Raw genomic sequence first — 15,522 nt, 5'->3', positions numbered from 1 at the left:
TGAGCTCATATTTCTGATGCTTACCAAGCAAGCGCTTGCCTGGCAGACGGTTGCAGGGAATGCCAATGAGCATCTTGCTTCATAAAACACGGAGACCCATTCATGCCTCTCCTGGGACCCCCCCCCCCGGGGCTGTGCATGTCCCTGTGGGGTTAGCATGTCGGAAAAGGAAGACAGAGCAGTTTGTGACACAGTCTCTGGCCTGCCTGCCCAGCTTCCTTGGGTGCACGTCATCGTGCAGAGCATTCTGCAGTAATGCCCTTTCTTGGGTGTGGGATGTGTTGCTCATCAAACTCCCATGTTGGTCATGAGACTCCCACGTGAGGGTGCATCAGCCAGGAGAAGGCCCAGCTGGAATTGGGAGTATCACGGTGAGAATCGGAGCGAACCCTTTTCCTGCTGTCTGAGCGAGAACCCTGCCTTGCTGGGGAAAGTCGGTGGGCATCCTAAGGGCTTCCTTACCCAACATCCATGGACTCGAAGAGCGTGACCCATGGCCGGTGGGTGTCAGGGTGGTTACAGAGTGCGCTCACTGATCGGTCGTGGTTTGAGGTCATGGACTGGGGGCCTGATTGGTTGTCATGTGTTTGACAAACACTTCTACTTCCTTCTGAGGTAGAACATGATCGACCGTGTTCTGTGATCATGTGGAAAGTATCTGCCATCCTGCATCCCTTTGAAGGAAGCCAGGCATTGACGGGACACTTAGAGATTCCCTGCCCCATCTTCATGTCCCAGAAAACCAGCATGTTCCAGGTTCCGTCCAAACGCATGTCACTGAGCTGGAATGGCCTGGAATCCCACCTGCGCCAGCCCTCTGCTCTCGCCGCTGTGTGTGTACCATCCCTCCAGGAGGCCTGCTACATCCAACCTGCATTGTCCCCGTGCCGCCTGCGATGCCAATGTGGGGCCTTCAACTCATCATTGCTCCTCATTTGATCTGTTTCCAAGTCCAGCCCATCCTCGGCAGAACCCCCAGCGGCCTCTGCTCACTGGAGTGGAGCTGAGATGTTTGGCTCTGGGAAGACCAGTCAGGTTTGCGTCCTGGCCAGTAGCCTGTGCACCACGTCCATCCGAGGGACGGTCACGTGCTTTCTGCTTATACTTAGATCATTTATTCTTCCATATATTTATATTCCTAATAACATATTGTCTTTATAACTCAAAGGAGTAGATCCTTTCCATGTGTCATTCAAACAAAGATAATCCAATTTTTTAAAGATTTTATTTATTTATTTGACAGAGAGAGACACAGTGAGAGAGGGAACGGAAGCAGGGGGAGTGGGAGAGGGAGAAGCAGGCTTCCCGCCAAGCAGGGAGCCCGATGTGGGGCTCGATCCCAGGACCCTGGGATCATGACCGGAGCCGAAGGCAGACGCTTAACGACTGAGCCACCCAGGTGCCCAAGATAATCCAATTTTTAAAATGTGGCTCTTTTCCTTTACATATTTTTAAATAACCATCATATATCAATATGTCAGTTTATTAACAGTTTTATCTGTCCATGTGGCTAGGCTACAGCACCCAGCTCCCTAGTCAAACGTTAAGCTAGGTGTTGCTGTGAAGGTATTCGGTAGATGTGGCTGATGTTTACAGTCAGTGACTTAGAGTCGAGCAGGTCACCCTCCATAATGTGGGTGGGCCTCATCTAACCAGTTGAAAGCCTTAAGATTAAAAAAATTTGAGATTTCTCTGAGGAAGAAAAACTCTCACTATCAGCTGAAGCCACAAATTCTGCTGAAGGTTTCCAGTCTGAATTCTGACCTACAGATTTCTCTCTCTCTCTCTCTCTCTCGGTCTTGCACACAAATCCAGTATCTCCCTCTATGGCTGTTTCTCTAGTAGAACCCTAATACATCACCCATCATCAACTTCTTTCAAGATACATCTCCAAAGACTAGTGAAACAAAAGCAAAAATGAACTTCTGGCACTTCGTCAAGCAAAGGAAGCAGTCAACAAAACAAAGAGGCAACCCACAGAATGGGAGAAGATATTTGCAAATGACATTACAAACAAAGGGCTGGTATTCGAGATGTATAAAGAACTTCTCAAACTCAACACCCAAAAAACAAATAATCAAGACAAAGAATGGGCAGAAAATATGAACAGACACTTCTCCAAAGAAGACATACAAATGGCTAACAGACACATGAAAAAATGTTCATCATCATTAGCCATCAGGGAAATTCAAATCAAAACCACACTGAGATACCACCTTACACCAGTTAGAATGGCAAAAATGGACAGGGAAAGAAACAACAAATGTTGGAGAGGTTGCAGAGAAAGGGGAACCCTCTTACACTGTTGGTGGGAATGCAAGTTGTTACAGCCACTTTGGAAAACAGGGTGGAGGTGCCTCAAAAAATTAAAAATAGAGCTACCCTATGACCCAGCAATTGCACTCCCGAGGATTTACTCCAAAGACACAGATGTAGTGAAAAGAAGGGCCATATGCACCCCAATGTTCATAGCAGCAATGTCCACAATAGCCAAACTGTGGAAAGCGCCGAGATGCCCTCAAAAGATGAATGGATAAAGAAGATGTGGTCCATATATACAATGGAATATTACTCAGCCATCAGAAAGGATGAATACCCAACTTTTACATCAACATGGATGGGACTGAAGGAGATTATGCTAAGTGAAATAAGTCAAGCAGAGAAAGTCAATTAGCATATGGTTTCACTTATTTGTGGAACATAAGGAATAGCATGGAGGACATTAGGAGAAGGAAGGGAAAAATGAGGGGGGGGGATTGGAGGGAGAGATGAACCATGAGAGACTATGGACTCTGAGAAACAAACTGAGGGTTCTAGAGGGGAGGGGGTGGGAGGATGGGTTAGCCTGGTGATGGGTATTAGGGAGGGCATGTTCTGCATGGACCACTGGGTGTTACACGAAAATAATGAATCGTGGAACACTACATCAAAAATTAATGATGTAATGTATGGTGACTAACATAACATAATAAAATAAAATTTAAAAAAAGAATATAAATAATGGAATAAATACAAATCGTTATGTCATAGCTAAGAATGGCGGTTATACGTGTGGGGGGGAGGGCCCAGGGACTGCCCCTTAGAGCTCCGCCATTCCGAGTTCTGGGAGACCAGGAAAGAAACCCAGGGGGGAGCAGGGAGGTGAGGATGGCGTCGATCCCGAGGCCAAGGGGAGTGGACACAGGGCAGAGCGTGGGGAGGCCGGCGGAGGCGCAGGCTGAGGACCGGCCTTGCAGTGTGATGGTCGGGGGCCGGCTTGGGGAAGTGAGGGGCTGGCGGAGGGACAGACAGTCTTTCAGGGTTTTTCTGCTGCCGCAGCTGCGCACACATATGTGCATGAAGGGACATCTGGGGTGGGAGGTGGTCTGTTCCTGCTCCGAGGGGAGCAGGTCGCCAGGTGGCGGGGGCTGCAGGCTGCGCAGGTGGACTCACAGTCCGAGGGGCCTCCCTCTGCGGAGAGGGGAGGCAGGGCCACTACGCGCTGTGATACCCGTCACGATGGCAGTGCAGATGGTCTTATTTCTAGGGAGTCACGCCCTGTGACCCGCGAGGACCAGCTGTGGGAAGAGGAGGCGACGCTGGGGTTTCAGCTGAGGGGAGAAGACCAGGAGGAAGGTCCCCTGCAGGAGCGTGGATAAGAACACCTCCTGACGCCCCCGAGAATAGCGGCCATGAGTGTGGCGTGAGACTCCTCAGCCAGACATTGTTCTTCTCCAGCCCCACTGTCCTGCCTGGTGTGTGGGCGGTGGGCAGCTGCTTAGCGGGACACCCAGCGCCGCGGCCGGGACTGGAGACCCCGACGGGCGTCACTGGTGAAGAGGCGTTCTTAGTCTCTGGGGTGTGGGGCTGTGATGGGGGAGCGTGAGGTCCTGTAGGGGAGAAGGCAGGAGGGTGGACGTGAAGTCACGTCAGTGGGGAGCCCAGCGGCTGAAGCATTCTCTCGGAGAGGTCGTGATTAGGGAGCACGGGAGTGTGGGAGGAGAAGGGGCACGGACACGTGGGCCAGGCTGGGCAGCTGGAGCAGGCTGTGAGGAATGGGCTTCTCACGATACCTCCCGGCTGCATAGGGCAAGAGCTCGAGGGACACAAGGAGAATGTGAGCATGAAGCAGGTGTTACCCATGACAGCAGGTGTCTGGGAGCTTGGGAAGGGGCACACCTGGAAGCTGGGACGTCGTGTGGGGACGTCCACAGCAGTGTCTGATGTGAGGTTCCCTGTGGACAGACTTGGTGAAGGACAGATGTGGAGGCCACTGGGTGTGCGGGGAGCCCAGGCTCAGAGCGAAGCCACTGTTTCCCGGGGATTTACCTTGTTGTGAACCACACCTCCAGTGCCTCTTTAAACGCAGGCTTCAGAGGGACCCCCGAGGGCATTAGGGCCAGGAATCCACTGTCCGAGTCACTGGCCCCTTGCTGGGGCATGAAGTGATGACACATCAGCAAACGAATAGTCACAAGGGGCCAAGTAGGGAGGCGGCCAAGCTTTATCTGGTTTTAGTAAATAGTGACCCACGTGTGCTGGGTAGGCCCGAGGGTGTAATGCCCACTGGACTCGCGCACGGGCGTCCTTGCGATTCCTGGAGCAAGTGACTTTTACTGTCAGTCTCTGCACAGTGTCCAGCATTTTTTCCTCACGGACTGAAGGAGTTCAAGACGCTGAGAGTGGACAGTGGGGTCACTTAGGTCACAGGTTGGCGGTTTGTGGTTATGGTTTGCAAAGACACAGGTAGGAGCGGAGATCCCGCAAAGAGGATTTCACAGGATTGACTCTGGGTCCCATGCAGACTCTCGGTGCTCAGGCAGGTGCCACATGGACCCACGCGCCAGGCTCACATGTGGAAGGAGCAACGAGAGGGAAGTTATCAGTGAGGAGGCATTAACACGTAAGTTTTGTTTGGGGATAAGGCAGCGATTCAGGTAGAAACAACTAACATCATGTTCCTTTGGGAAGCACAGTGCAGTTCTGTCTCTGGGCAAAACCCTTTTTCCAGACTCTTGAAGCGGCTCCGTCATGCACACATATGAGGAGTGTGAGGCGTGGGCGCTGGCTCTGACTAAGGGCAGCAGGACCCCGTGCAGCGGTGCTCCCCGAGGCTGGAGACAGATGCTGAGCTTCCCGTCCCTGCAGAGATTTATAAGGCAAGGTAGTTGGCCCTGCACGGTCTCCTCTCCGCACAGAAGGTCGTGCGTCAAGGTCACCTTGCCAACTAGGCTGGTACCTGGTCCATCAGGTGCACGGATGCACCGGTCTCGGCTGAGGCTCCCAGGTCCAGCAGATCTGGTGTGGCTCCCACGACCCGCTGCATGAACTGTTTCTGACTTAGGATACCCTGCTGCTGACTGTGGCACTAACCATTTACAATGACGTAGCTTCTTTGTTCAAAGTGTGCTGGTTCTACACCTGAGCTTAAGGGGAGCGCTCATAAACTAACCTTTTATTCCCTTACCTGCATGGGAATGAAGCACTTAGGAAGTCACACGGCGAACAGGCAGGTTATTTCAACAGACTGTAGCTGGGTGCGTTTAGCATGCCAGGCAGTTGAGGGAAGGATTTACACGTCGGGCTCCCACCGTGCACACCAGCCGTTCTGTTTGCCGGCGGGGGTAGGGTCAAGATGGCACGCACGTGTGCTTGGTCCTGGGCTCAGCTTCCGTAAGAGAGAAGTGCTGGGCCCGCAGGGCCGACAGCGTGACCACGTGACACGCACCGAGCCCGGCCGAGTTGTGCGTTTCCAGGGACTTAGCGGTGGGCGGGTGGGGGGTCGGTTGAGCGTGGCTGGTGCAGCGCTGCCGGGGGTGAGGGGGAGGGTGACGGATCTTGGAATTCACGCTGAACAAGGAGGGGTGTCAGGTGCTAGCTTGGGGCGGATGGTCCCAGGGATGACAGTGTTAGTGGGGTCAGCCTCGGGAATAAGCTGGAGGACAGACGTGGTGGTGCAGATGTGGACACGCAGCAAGGCCGGACGTATGACCTTGTTCGTATGGTCGGGTGAGCGATCCGACCCCAGGGAGAGGAGAAGGCCAGGGAGCCCATGGGCCGGGCATGCACCTGTGTGGGACCGTGCACCCGCGTGCGTGCATGCGTGCGTGCGTGTGTGAGAGAGAGCATGCGTGCGAGCGTGCGCCTGTGTGCGTGCGTGCGTGCGTGAGAGAGAGCATGCGCCTGTGTGGGAGCCTGCGCATGCGTGCGAGCGTGCACCCGCGTGCATGCGTGCGTGTGTGAGAGAGAGCATGCGCCTGTGTGGGAGCCTGCGCATGCGTGCGAGCGTGCGCCTGTGTGCGCATCAGCGGCGTGCAGGACCACGCCGAGTGGTTTCTTCGCCTCAGAGGCGTCGTGAATTGAGGTGAGTTTTAAGGCGCTGTGGGAAAATTGTGCCGACGGCGTGGCGCACTTGCCCTGCGCGTGTCCAGCCCCCGACGTGGACGCAGGGCTTGTGCCCCCGTGAGTGGTGTCGGGAGGTGATCAGTTCAGTGAGGTCGGGGTCCCCGAGCGGGATCGATGTCCCTGCAGGGAGGGACCTCTCAGCTTGCGCGGCCCCGTGCACGTCTGCGGCCGGGGAGGGGTCCCCGGCGTCGAGCCCCCGGCCCCCGACCTTCGGCCCCGATCTCGGAACCCTGGCGGACGAACTCCCCGCCCAGCTGCGAAGACGCCCGGCTCTTGGAAGCCTTGAGGGGCTTTTGTTGGGAGCTCGGGAGAGCTCCTGTGGAAGCTGAATGCTTTGGGGAGGAAGGTCGTTGACGTCCCTGCGGGCTCTGAGGGCACAGCTGCGAATCAGAGGCTGGAATCCGCTCCCGTTTTCCCGGTGGGGACGGAACGGATGTGCCCCGGGGTCAGCAGTGCAGGCGGACGGGCGTGATGCCGGGTTTTAATTAGAGGCAAAAGGCGGGTCCGTGTCGCTCTGGGCGGAAAGGAGCCGCCTGGCCTGGACGCTGGAGTAGGGGGTCTCCTCCCGGCGGCTGTCACTCTTCAGGGATGGCGTGGGGGGAGAGAGCGCTTTGAAGCCGTCCATTCAGTGAGTTTGGAGGCATCAGTGATCAGCGCTCACAGATGTTTTTGAACGCGCATACACACTGCACCGAATTGGGGAAGGTGCGCAGTGAAGCAGAGCCCTCGTGACCCGCGTTTGGGAGCCCCGAGCATCACGGCGGGCACAGGGGCCGAGGGGAGACCCGTCCTCCGGTAAAAATGCCTGATGCTCCGGGCCACTCGCCGCACACTTCAGGGTCCCTCAGACAAAATCAGCATGTCCACAGTGGTCTCTCCTTGAGGACCCAGCACACCGAGCTCAAGGACAGAGTCGTGGAAAGATGCAGCGGGTCCTTTTGGGGTCAGTCAGCCTTTACCAAATGGGTAGGAGATTTTAATGCTTCAAAGTAATTTCGTCTTCAGAAAGGCTTGTGAAAGTTATTAAACGTAAAATTTTAGCAGGTGGGGTGTGCATGTCTCATTTCAAGAAGAATTTGGAGCGGGCTGGCTGGGAGCATATCTGCCTGCTGCGGCGGGGTCAAGGTCTGGGACTCTTGCTGTCCAGGGGACACTTGCCCTTCGAAGTTTAAATCTACGTGAGCTCAGGATGTTTTGGATGCTTCAGTGCTGTCCCGTTTCTCGGAAGTGCTGAGTCGCAGGATCCCACCCCCATCCAGAGAGGAGGGCTGCTCACGGCCCGTGTGGCTGGTTGGGGTCTCTTGGGTCAGATGGAGAGAACCCAGTTGCACTGAGCTTCCCACAGGTGCACGGTGGATCCCTGGCACCACAGCGATGGTCAGGTCCTGCTGCGTCCTGTCAGCGAGGAGAGGCTGGTGCGGACAGGTGGCTGCAGGCCTGGGATGCTCCCGACGCGCCTCCTCGTCTGGGGGCTGTGACCTCTCCCATGAGTTCCTTGGAGAAGTGCGTCCGTTTCTGAGTGAGTTGGTCTCTTGCGTGTGTGAAGGCGGGTTTGCACCTCGCCCATGACAGTGGGCCGACAATGGCCTGTGTGTCCTGTGTGCACCTGCATCCAGACAGTGGGAGGATGAGGTGGCTGCACAGAAGGCATGGCCCTGGCTGCCTTGGCCACGTGTGCGATGGAGGTGAGGCCACAGGATCGTGCAGTTTAATCCTTATGAAGCGCAGGCTGGCATGCGGGAGGCAGGAGGCTGTCCATGCACCGCCAGGGGGAAGAAGGAGTAGGACCCCAGGGAGGTGCGTCTGCAGTTTCTCTGATTCCAGCCTGGCGTATTTGAGGGGAATTCAGGGCTTGGGTCCCTAGGTGTGAGGTCAAGGTCGAGGGGACACGGGCCATGGACAGGCACAGTCCATGGGGCGGAGATGCTGGTGCCCTTGAGGTTGTGTGTGATGATAGAGGAGAGCATGTGTGGCTCTCTGGGCCACGGAGGGGATGATAGCAGGTGTCTGAGAAAGCTGTGGTATCCATGTAAGACGCTGGCCCCAGGGTGACGGGACAAATAAGGAAGTGGGAGCCAGGGGAGGGAGGAGTGGGGGAGGGCCACGCTGCTGAGGGCGGGCTGGCCGCGCACCAGCCACACTCTGGCAAGTTCCAGTCCCCTCTGGGCTCTGGAGCGGCGACATCATGCTTGCTTCCATGTCAGTGAGTGTGCGGAGATGTCACGAGAAATGGAAGCCCAGCGATGGTGGATGAAGTGACCGAACCCTGAAGATAATGTGACACTCAGCAGAGAAGCGTGGGCACGTTGAAGGGACGCCCGTTCACGTCTCCAGGATTCAAATGTCATTGAAACCCCGAAGCTCGTGCTTGTGATCTGCTGTGTCTTCATTACCCAGCTCGCCTGCGTTCTGCCAATGTCTGAAATTTGGCTGTTTGTGCCAATAAACCGACTCCTCACCTGACATGACTTTCTGGTAGATCACCCTGGAGGTTGCAGTGAGCCCGGTCCGTGGTTGAATGGTGGCACGCCCCCACTGGTGCGTGTGAGTGTCCGTGTAGATGGCACACTGGTGTGGACTGCGGGGCGTGCAGCTTCTTCTGGAGCCCGCGGGGTCTCAGTGTCTCGGGTAATCGCCAACCTAGAGTTGCTGAGAAATAGGCCAGGTGCATAGGAATCTTGGTTTTTTTAACTCTGTGTCTGGTCTTTTTGTGATGGTAAAGTAGCTGTTTTTTGTCACATTGACAGGTGCATCTTTTGAGAAATGCTGGCGACGAAGTGACCATCACTGTTGAGTATCTCAGGGACGCGCCATCATTTCTGAAGCTCCCGTTAGGTAAGGGGTGGCGAGATCTTCAGGGGCCCAGTGGCGTTTCCTTCTCCCAACACTGTTTATCCACACGGACGGCAGTGGCTGGTGGGTGTGACTCAGGGCCCGAGCTCGTGCTCAGGGGGATGAAGGACATGGATAGACACCTCAGCCGTCCGTGTCCCTGAGACCCTGCATTTTCACACACCCCCAGGCCTTTCTAGAGAAGGCGCCCTCAGACTGCTGTGTCGATTGATTAGCCGTAAACCTCCTTCTTTAGGTCGGCTCGCTGGTTATAGTCACCTACATACACATACATACAGAGAAACCAAGTTTGCTCTTAAAATATCAATGTCGACTTGAGGAATTTATGCCGAGAAAGGATTATAGTAAGTCTATACTGTGAAGTGCCTTCCCCGCGCTCACGCCGGGATTTAATTCTCTCTCGTGCCTAAGGTGTGATCCAGTTGTAAGTGATGAATCACACATCCATGAGGATGTTTTACTCCAAGTAGTCACCATGACCTTTACTGACTCTATGCGGCCGCCATGTTTTTACAACATGTGTGAGTTTATCTTCCTTCCAGGGGTTGAACAAGGGGTTGGGGTGCTGTCCTCGGCAGCCAGAATGGGCGTTAGGCACCTTCATGCTCGCGGGGGCTGCGGCTCTGCTGGGGGCCCCTCGCAGTCAAGTCTCTGGCTCACCGAGCGTGGGCCCTGCCCCCCTTTCCCTCACGTGGAAGAGCAGCCCTCACCCTGGGCTCACCCCGTTTGCCTCGTTTCCTGTCCCTCTTCTTCTGCTCCCCTGTAGTGGAGCCCGCCATCTGCTGCCGTCCGTGGGCCCAGGTGCGGCTCCCTGGGCACATCGGTGGCAGGAGGATCCTCGTTTGACAGCAGGTCGTTGAACTCATTCAGCTTTCTGCTTTCCCTCCTGGAGAACCTGAGCAGATCAGTTTCAGGAACTGCATGTTTTCCCATCAGAGCCCAGTGGGGTAACTTCACCTGTATTCACTGATCGTGGGAAAATGGCCATCCCTCTTGTTGCTGTACAAACACGTCAGTAAGATTTACCGCATGGCCTACCTTCCTGCAAGCCTGCCCGTTGCGATTGGGGCGCTCAATGAAAGTGCTCAGAGGGTTCCGGGGTCAGGAGAACAGCCCGAGGGGCTGGAGAGGCGGAAGGCAGCGTGCCCAGATTAGCGGAAGTGGGAGTTTTAGCCGTCAGGCCAGCCATCCAAAGACGAGCAAAGACCATACGTAACACCGCGTCACATCCTGTGGGGCTTGGGGGAATATGGACTGCAAGAGGAGCAGCCACGGTGCAGGATGTGTGTAGGTCCTGGGAGCTGGTGGGGCTCCAGTCCTGGGTGGACTGTCGACCCGGGTCGCCCCTGGCCTGCCCACCGGCTCACGGGAGAGGAGGAGCCTCAGGCCTGCAGGCGACGCTAGTAGCTCCTGCCCGTGGCAAGCTGCACCGGGTCCTGGGGCGCAGGGACTGGAGCCCGCGGGCACGTCCCGCAGTTTGAGTGAGGAGGCAGGCTGGTGTGGGTCGGTCTGCTTGGCTGCAGTAATAAAGCACCGCAGCTGGGCGGCTTGGACAACAGAGGCTTCTCGCTCCAGGTTCTGGAGGCTGGACGTCGGGTGAGGACCTGGTTCGTACACGCCTCTCCTGGCCGTGTCCTATGAGGAGGAGCAAGGGAGCTGTGGGGGCTTTTTACAAGGTGACCTCGTCACCTCCCACAGGCACCCAGCACCTTCACGTCGGGGGACTGGGGACACGGACGTTCAGTTCACGACAGAGAGAGGTTCGGGTGAGACACAGAGGTTAGTGTAGGTGGGGAAAGTGCAGCGGAAGCTTCCTTCCCTGACAGCAAGAGGGCTGCAGAATTGTCTGTCCTCTTTTTTCTAAATCTCAGAGTGTTGTAAAGAAACATGGCTGGAAGAAGCTGATTGCACACAGGGCTTAGTGGCCTCCTGACCCTCTGGGTCTGGGTTCAGACTCTGAGCAAGGGCTTCACAGTGATTCTTTCCAGAAGAATGTAAAGGCTGGTGAGTGTTGGGCGTGCATGTGGATATCACGTGCGTGGCAACGTGTCCACGGAGGGCGGTGCCACCAGGTGGTCTGTGTGTCTGCCTCTCTATCAGTCTGTCTACCTGTGCGCCTATCCGCTTGGTGTCCTCGTGCGTGGCTAGAAAGCTTATCACGTAACATTGCAGCAGAAGGCACGGGGGGACGGGCAGGGGCTGGCGCATCGACACTGAAGATGGTCACGTGCTGGCTTCATCTGCCGTGTCTTCTAGGGGAGGTGACTTCCGTGGCAGAGTGGGATGGGTGGGGTTTCCAGGCCACCTTTCACTAACGTGACTGACAGCGCAGAATTCAAACAACCACAGTAGCATCCTGAAGCTGTGGTCGGAGAGGGATGCCCTGCACTGAAGCCTGTCAATATGGAGCCACCCCCGGCCTGAGGTGGCCATGCCCCCGTGGTCACGGGATCGTTGTGGAACTCTGACGCGTCAGCCGGAGCTCCTGGAGGCTGTTCTGTTGAGAGATGATCACAATGATGCATAGCCAGCAGCCTCGTCACTTCCCCCGTGTTGCTGCTGATGTCCTGGCACCACCTGGCTGAGTCCTCGGGACCTGCATGGTGAGCTCAGCTGGGCACATGGGTCAGCATTCCTGTAAAGGTGCTCACGGTTCCCATGGGGAGTCAGACGTGGCCTGCCATCTGAGCCATGTGAGCTCTGCCTCCCAGACTTCCCACGTGGCAGGGACGTTGAATTCTCTATCCATTCAGTATAAATGTCTCTTTTGCTTTTATTTGGTTCTTTATAATCTACAAGAGTTAAAACTTTAGTATCCTAAAAAATTTAATTATAGTGGTCATAATCTCTCCCAAAATTCAAGCAGTTTCCTCTGGTGAAGCCACAGCGAAGGCAAACTCGCTCTTGCCTGCTCAACCCTCGATCCTACGATAGGTCATTGCTGGTGGGAGCCAGCCACACACTAGAGCAGGGAACGAGCCTGGGACCCGTCCATCCTGTGTCCTCTGCAGCTGCAGCTCTGTCCTCACGCCCCATCTGTGTCTGTATCTGGAACCATCAGTCCCGTGTCCTCTGCAGCTGCAGCCCTGATCTCACGCCCCATCCGTGTCTGTATCTGGAACCATCAGTCCCGTGTCCTCTGCAGCTGCAGCCCTGTCCTCACACCCCATCCGTGTCTATCTGGAACCATCAGTCCCGTGTCCTCTGGAGCTGCAGCCCTGACCTCACACCCCATCCGTGTCTGTATCTGGAACCATCAGTCCCGTGTCCTCTGCAGCTGCAGCTCTGTCCTCACGCCCCATCCGTGTCTGTATCTGGAACCATCAGTCCCGTGTCTTCTGCAGCTGCAGCTCTGTCCTCACACCCCATCCGTGTCTGTATCTGGAACCATCAGTCCATGTCCTTGGGAGTTGTGGAGGGTGCGGGTAATTAGGGAGGTGTTGACTCTGCTCTCGAGTCAATGTTAAGCCAGTATGGAGAGCCCAGGGGGAGACGCTGAGAGGCAGACTCAGTGCTGGCCTGGGGAAGCACTGTGCAGTCGGCAGCTGGTCGAAAGCAAGAAAGAAGCATGGTTGTCAGACACGAGCGAGCACCACTGTTGGAACAAAGGAGGACCGGGTGCATTTCCCCCGAGTTCTTGGGGCTATGCACTTCGCCATGCACACAGGAACGTGGCGTTCAGTGGGAATGTGAGGTCCTCACAGATTTTATATAGACGGGAGAGGGATGCCACAGGGGTGTATCAGTGGGTGCCCCATGCATCACACAGCGACGGGGCAGGATTGGAGGCAGGGAAGGCTGGCTGCCGAGCTCCGCGTAGCTCAGCACACATTTCTGTCTACAGTGAGCAAGGCTGGTGGAAAGTCAGAAATCTGGATTTTTAATGCAGTGCCTTGGCTTTTCTCACACAAAACAGATTTGTAGAGGTGCCAGGGTGGCTCCGTCGGTTAAGCTGCATTGGGCTTTGTACTGCGGGTGGAGTCTGCTTGAGATTCTCTCTCTCCCTCTGCCCTCCCTGACTCCTCCTCTCTCCCTTCTTCCCCTCTCACAATAAACAAACAGATTTACAGATCAGAGTCCGCTTCCCCTTGCCAGTTGGGTGGCCCCACCAAATGGGATTCATTGCCCTACAGGGAGCTGCTGCGGGTGCCCATGGCTCCCCAGCAGGGGGCCTCGTTCAGAGGGGTGGGTGTAGGTGACTGAGAAGAGAAACCCTTAGCTCAGAGTGGTGACTGGCTGACTGCAGGTGAGGTGCGGGCATTTCCTGGCCCTGGACCTCTGCTCTTGGCCCGATCACAAGGTGTTTGTTTTTAAATACCACTGTCCACAAATCTATATGTTTCATATTTGTGTTTTCTACTAAAGCACTTTGCAGTGCCAACATAGTCAGAAAATGTCAAACAGATAAGTAATTTGAAGATTAAGAACAGAAAATCAGAACTAGTGTTTAAAAAATCAGCCGATGTGATGCTAGTGCTGGAAAGGACAGGGTAGAGTCCCCAGGACCCATGCTGACAGTCCCCCGTGCCCTGTGGACGCAGGCTCTGAACCCTGGTGCTGCAGCCTCCGGTCAGGTGGCCTGTCGTCCCTTGTCTGCCCCATTTCCTGTGTGAGGCCGGATTAGTGGCGGGGGAGGCCACAGGGCCCCAGAGCAAGGCAGGTGTTGGCGGCTCAGCCTATAACCGCCCATTCCGCGTGAGGGGTGGGTGTGGGGTCCTGGGTGCCTGCCTGGTGCTTCGGGAAACAGCAGGTGCTCTAGTCCAGGGCTACCCGTGCTCTGTCTGAGGGAACGTCTCTGCTTGTTCGCAGGGTCCCCAGGGCCAGCCAGCAACCACGGCAGCCGGGCCTGCTCTCCACTGTTTGACAGCGGCTTGCATTTGAACGGCAACCCCACCAGCACAGTAAGCGCGGCTTCTCTTCCTCTAACTTAGCGGGGTATCGGTCAGCACAGACGCCCCAAGATGGAGAGGTCACGCACGGTGACAGATGCAGAGGACAGACGTAGGACAGGATGGGGGAGGCCTCGGCACCACAGTGTAGTATGTTGTACTCGTGATTCGTTATATCTCAGCAAGCAGGTGGGCATGCTCAGCTCTGAGGCAGATCTCACAGTCCTGCTCTGATTTGCCCGAAGGCTGACCTTGTTTTCAGGACGCCTCTGTCAGGCTCCCTTGACAGGGACACTACACAGGGTTTGTTCCCGAATCAGTAGAAGCCCCCCAAGCAAGCACGATACTGTGTACTTGCAGTGAGTGTTCATCATGCTCCAAGTCCCCTCCCCACCCAGAGAACCGCGCAGCTGGGCCAGAGCAGGGCAGTGGCCTGGCCGCGTGGCCTCCCCCCACAGGGGCCCGATCCCACTTCCGCACAGAGGGCCTGCTGCAGCCTCCTTCCAGGATGCAGGCTCCTCGTCCACGGCATCAGTGGACGCAAATCAGAATCCCGTAAACAGTCTGAGAATGTTTTATCAGAAATCATACCCAGTTGCACTCCTTACACCACCGGATGCTGGGCCTGCAGTGGGACCTGAGAACAAGGTCCGTGTTCAGACATAACATTCTGAAAATAACATTGTTTTTCGTTTTAACCTTTTAATGTAGCTCTTGATATTTAAAGATTGCATTTAGCATCTTTGTGAGCTGTGAAGCAAAATACACAAAAGGCCACAAACTCAACTCAGATCAATAATTAGAATATTGTCACTAGCTTTTTAATCTACGTGTCACATCTCTGTACCATTTTCTGGCCCATCCAGAAATAAACAGCATCCTGAATCTTGTGTTGTCATCCCTTTAACAGAAGATAGCTTTATCCGTGTGTGTGTATATATATGTATGTGTTTTTGTCTGTGTATATGTATATATGTGTATCCCTAAAAAGGTGCCATTTCATTTTGAGCCTTATAAAATTTTACTCTGTTATAACATTCTGGGATTTACACTTTTAATTACCGTTACGTTTTTAAGATCCACAAATGTTGTGGCATATGGGTCTAATGTTTTGTTTGCTCGTTGCTATGTGATGTTAATTCTCTGAATATACTACAATTTATTTATCGATTATTGATCAGCAATGGACATTTGACTTGTTCTGTGGGCTTCTCTCAGTGTTGTTGAAATCAGGCTGCCACAGACAGAGGTCGAGTATGCCAGTGTTTGGTTTCTAAAGTAACGCCTCCTTCTCTCCACACGCGTGCACGCGTGCACCTGCTCCCCCTCCCAGCAGCACTGGGGAGTCCCTGCTGGCCCGCGACTCCCGCACTGCTAGGTATCTTTTGGGGCTTAA

The 15,522-nt window shown here is 55.0% G+C and overlaps 1 protein-coding gene across 1 annotated transcript in view; it reads left to right on the top strand.

The window, feature by feature from the left end:
- LOC115942161 (gamma-2-syntrophin) overlaps positions 1 to 14,686 on the top strand; it is a 42,807-nt gene extending 28,121 nt beyond the window's left edge. Inside the window, exons 6-7 of the mRNA XM_081797263.1 lie at positions 9,132 to 9,219; positions 14,047 to 14,686. Of these exons, the coding sequence (XP_081653389.1) occupies positions 9,132 to 9,219; positions 14,047 to 14,168 (210 nt within the window). The 3' untranslated portion in view covers positions 14,169 to 14,686. The remainder of the gene's footprint in view (positions 1 to 9,131; positions 9,220 to 14,046) is intronic.
- Positions 14,687 to 15,522: the final 836 nt, after the last annotated feature.

This window comes from Leptonychotes weddellii, chromosome 10, assembly GCF_054177405.1.
Source record: "Leptonychotes weddellii isolate Sample4059 chromosome 10, ASM5417740v2, whole genome shotgun sequence".
Taxonomy (NCBI): Eukaryota; Metazoa; Chordata; class Mammalia; order Carnivora; family Phocidae; genus Leptonychotes; species Leptonychotes weddellii.
This window is presented reverse-complemented; position numbering and strand designations above follow the sequence as displayed.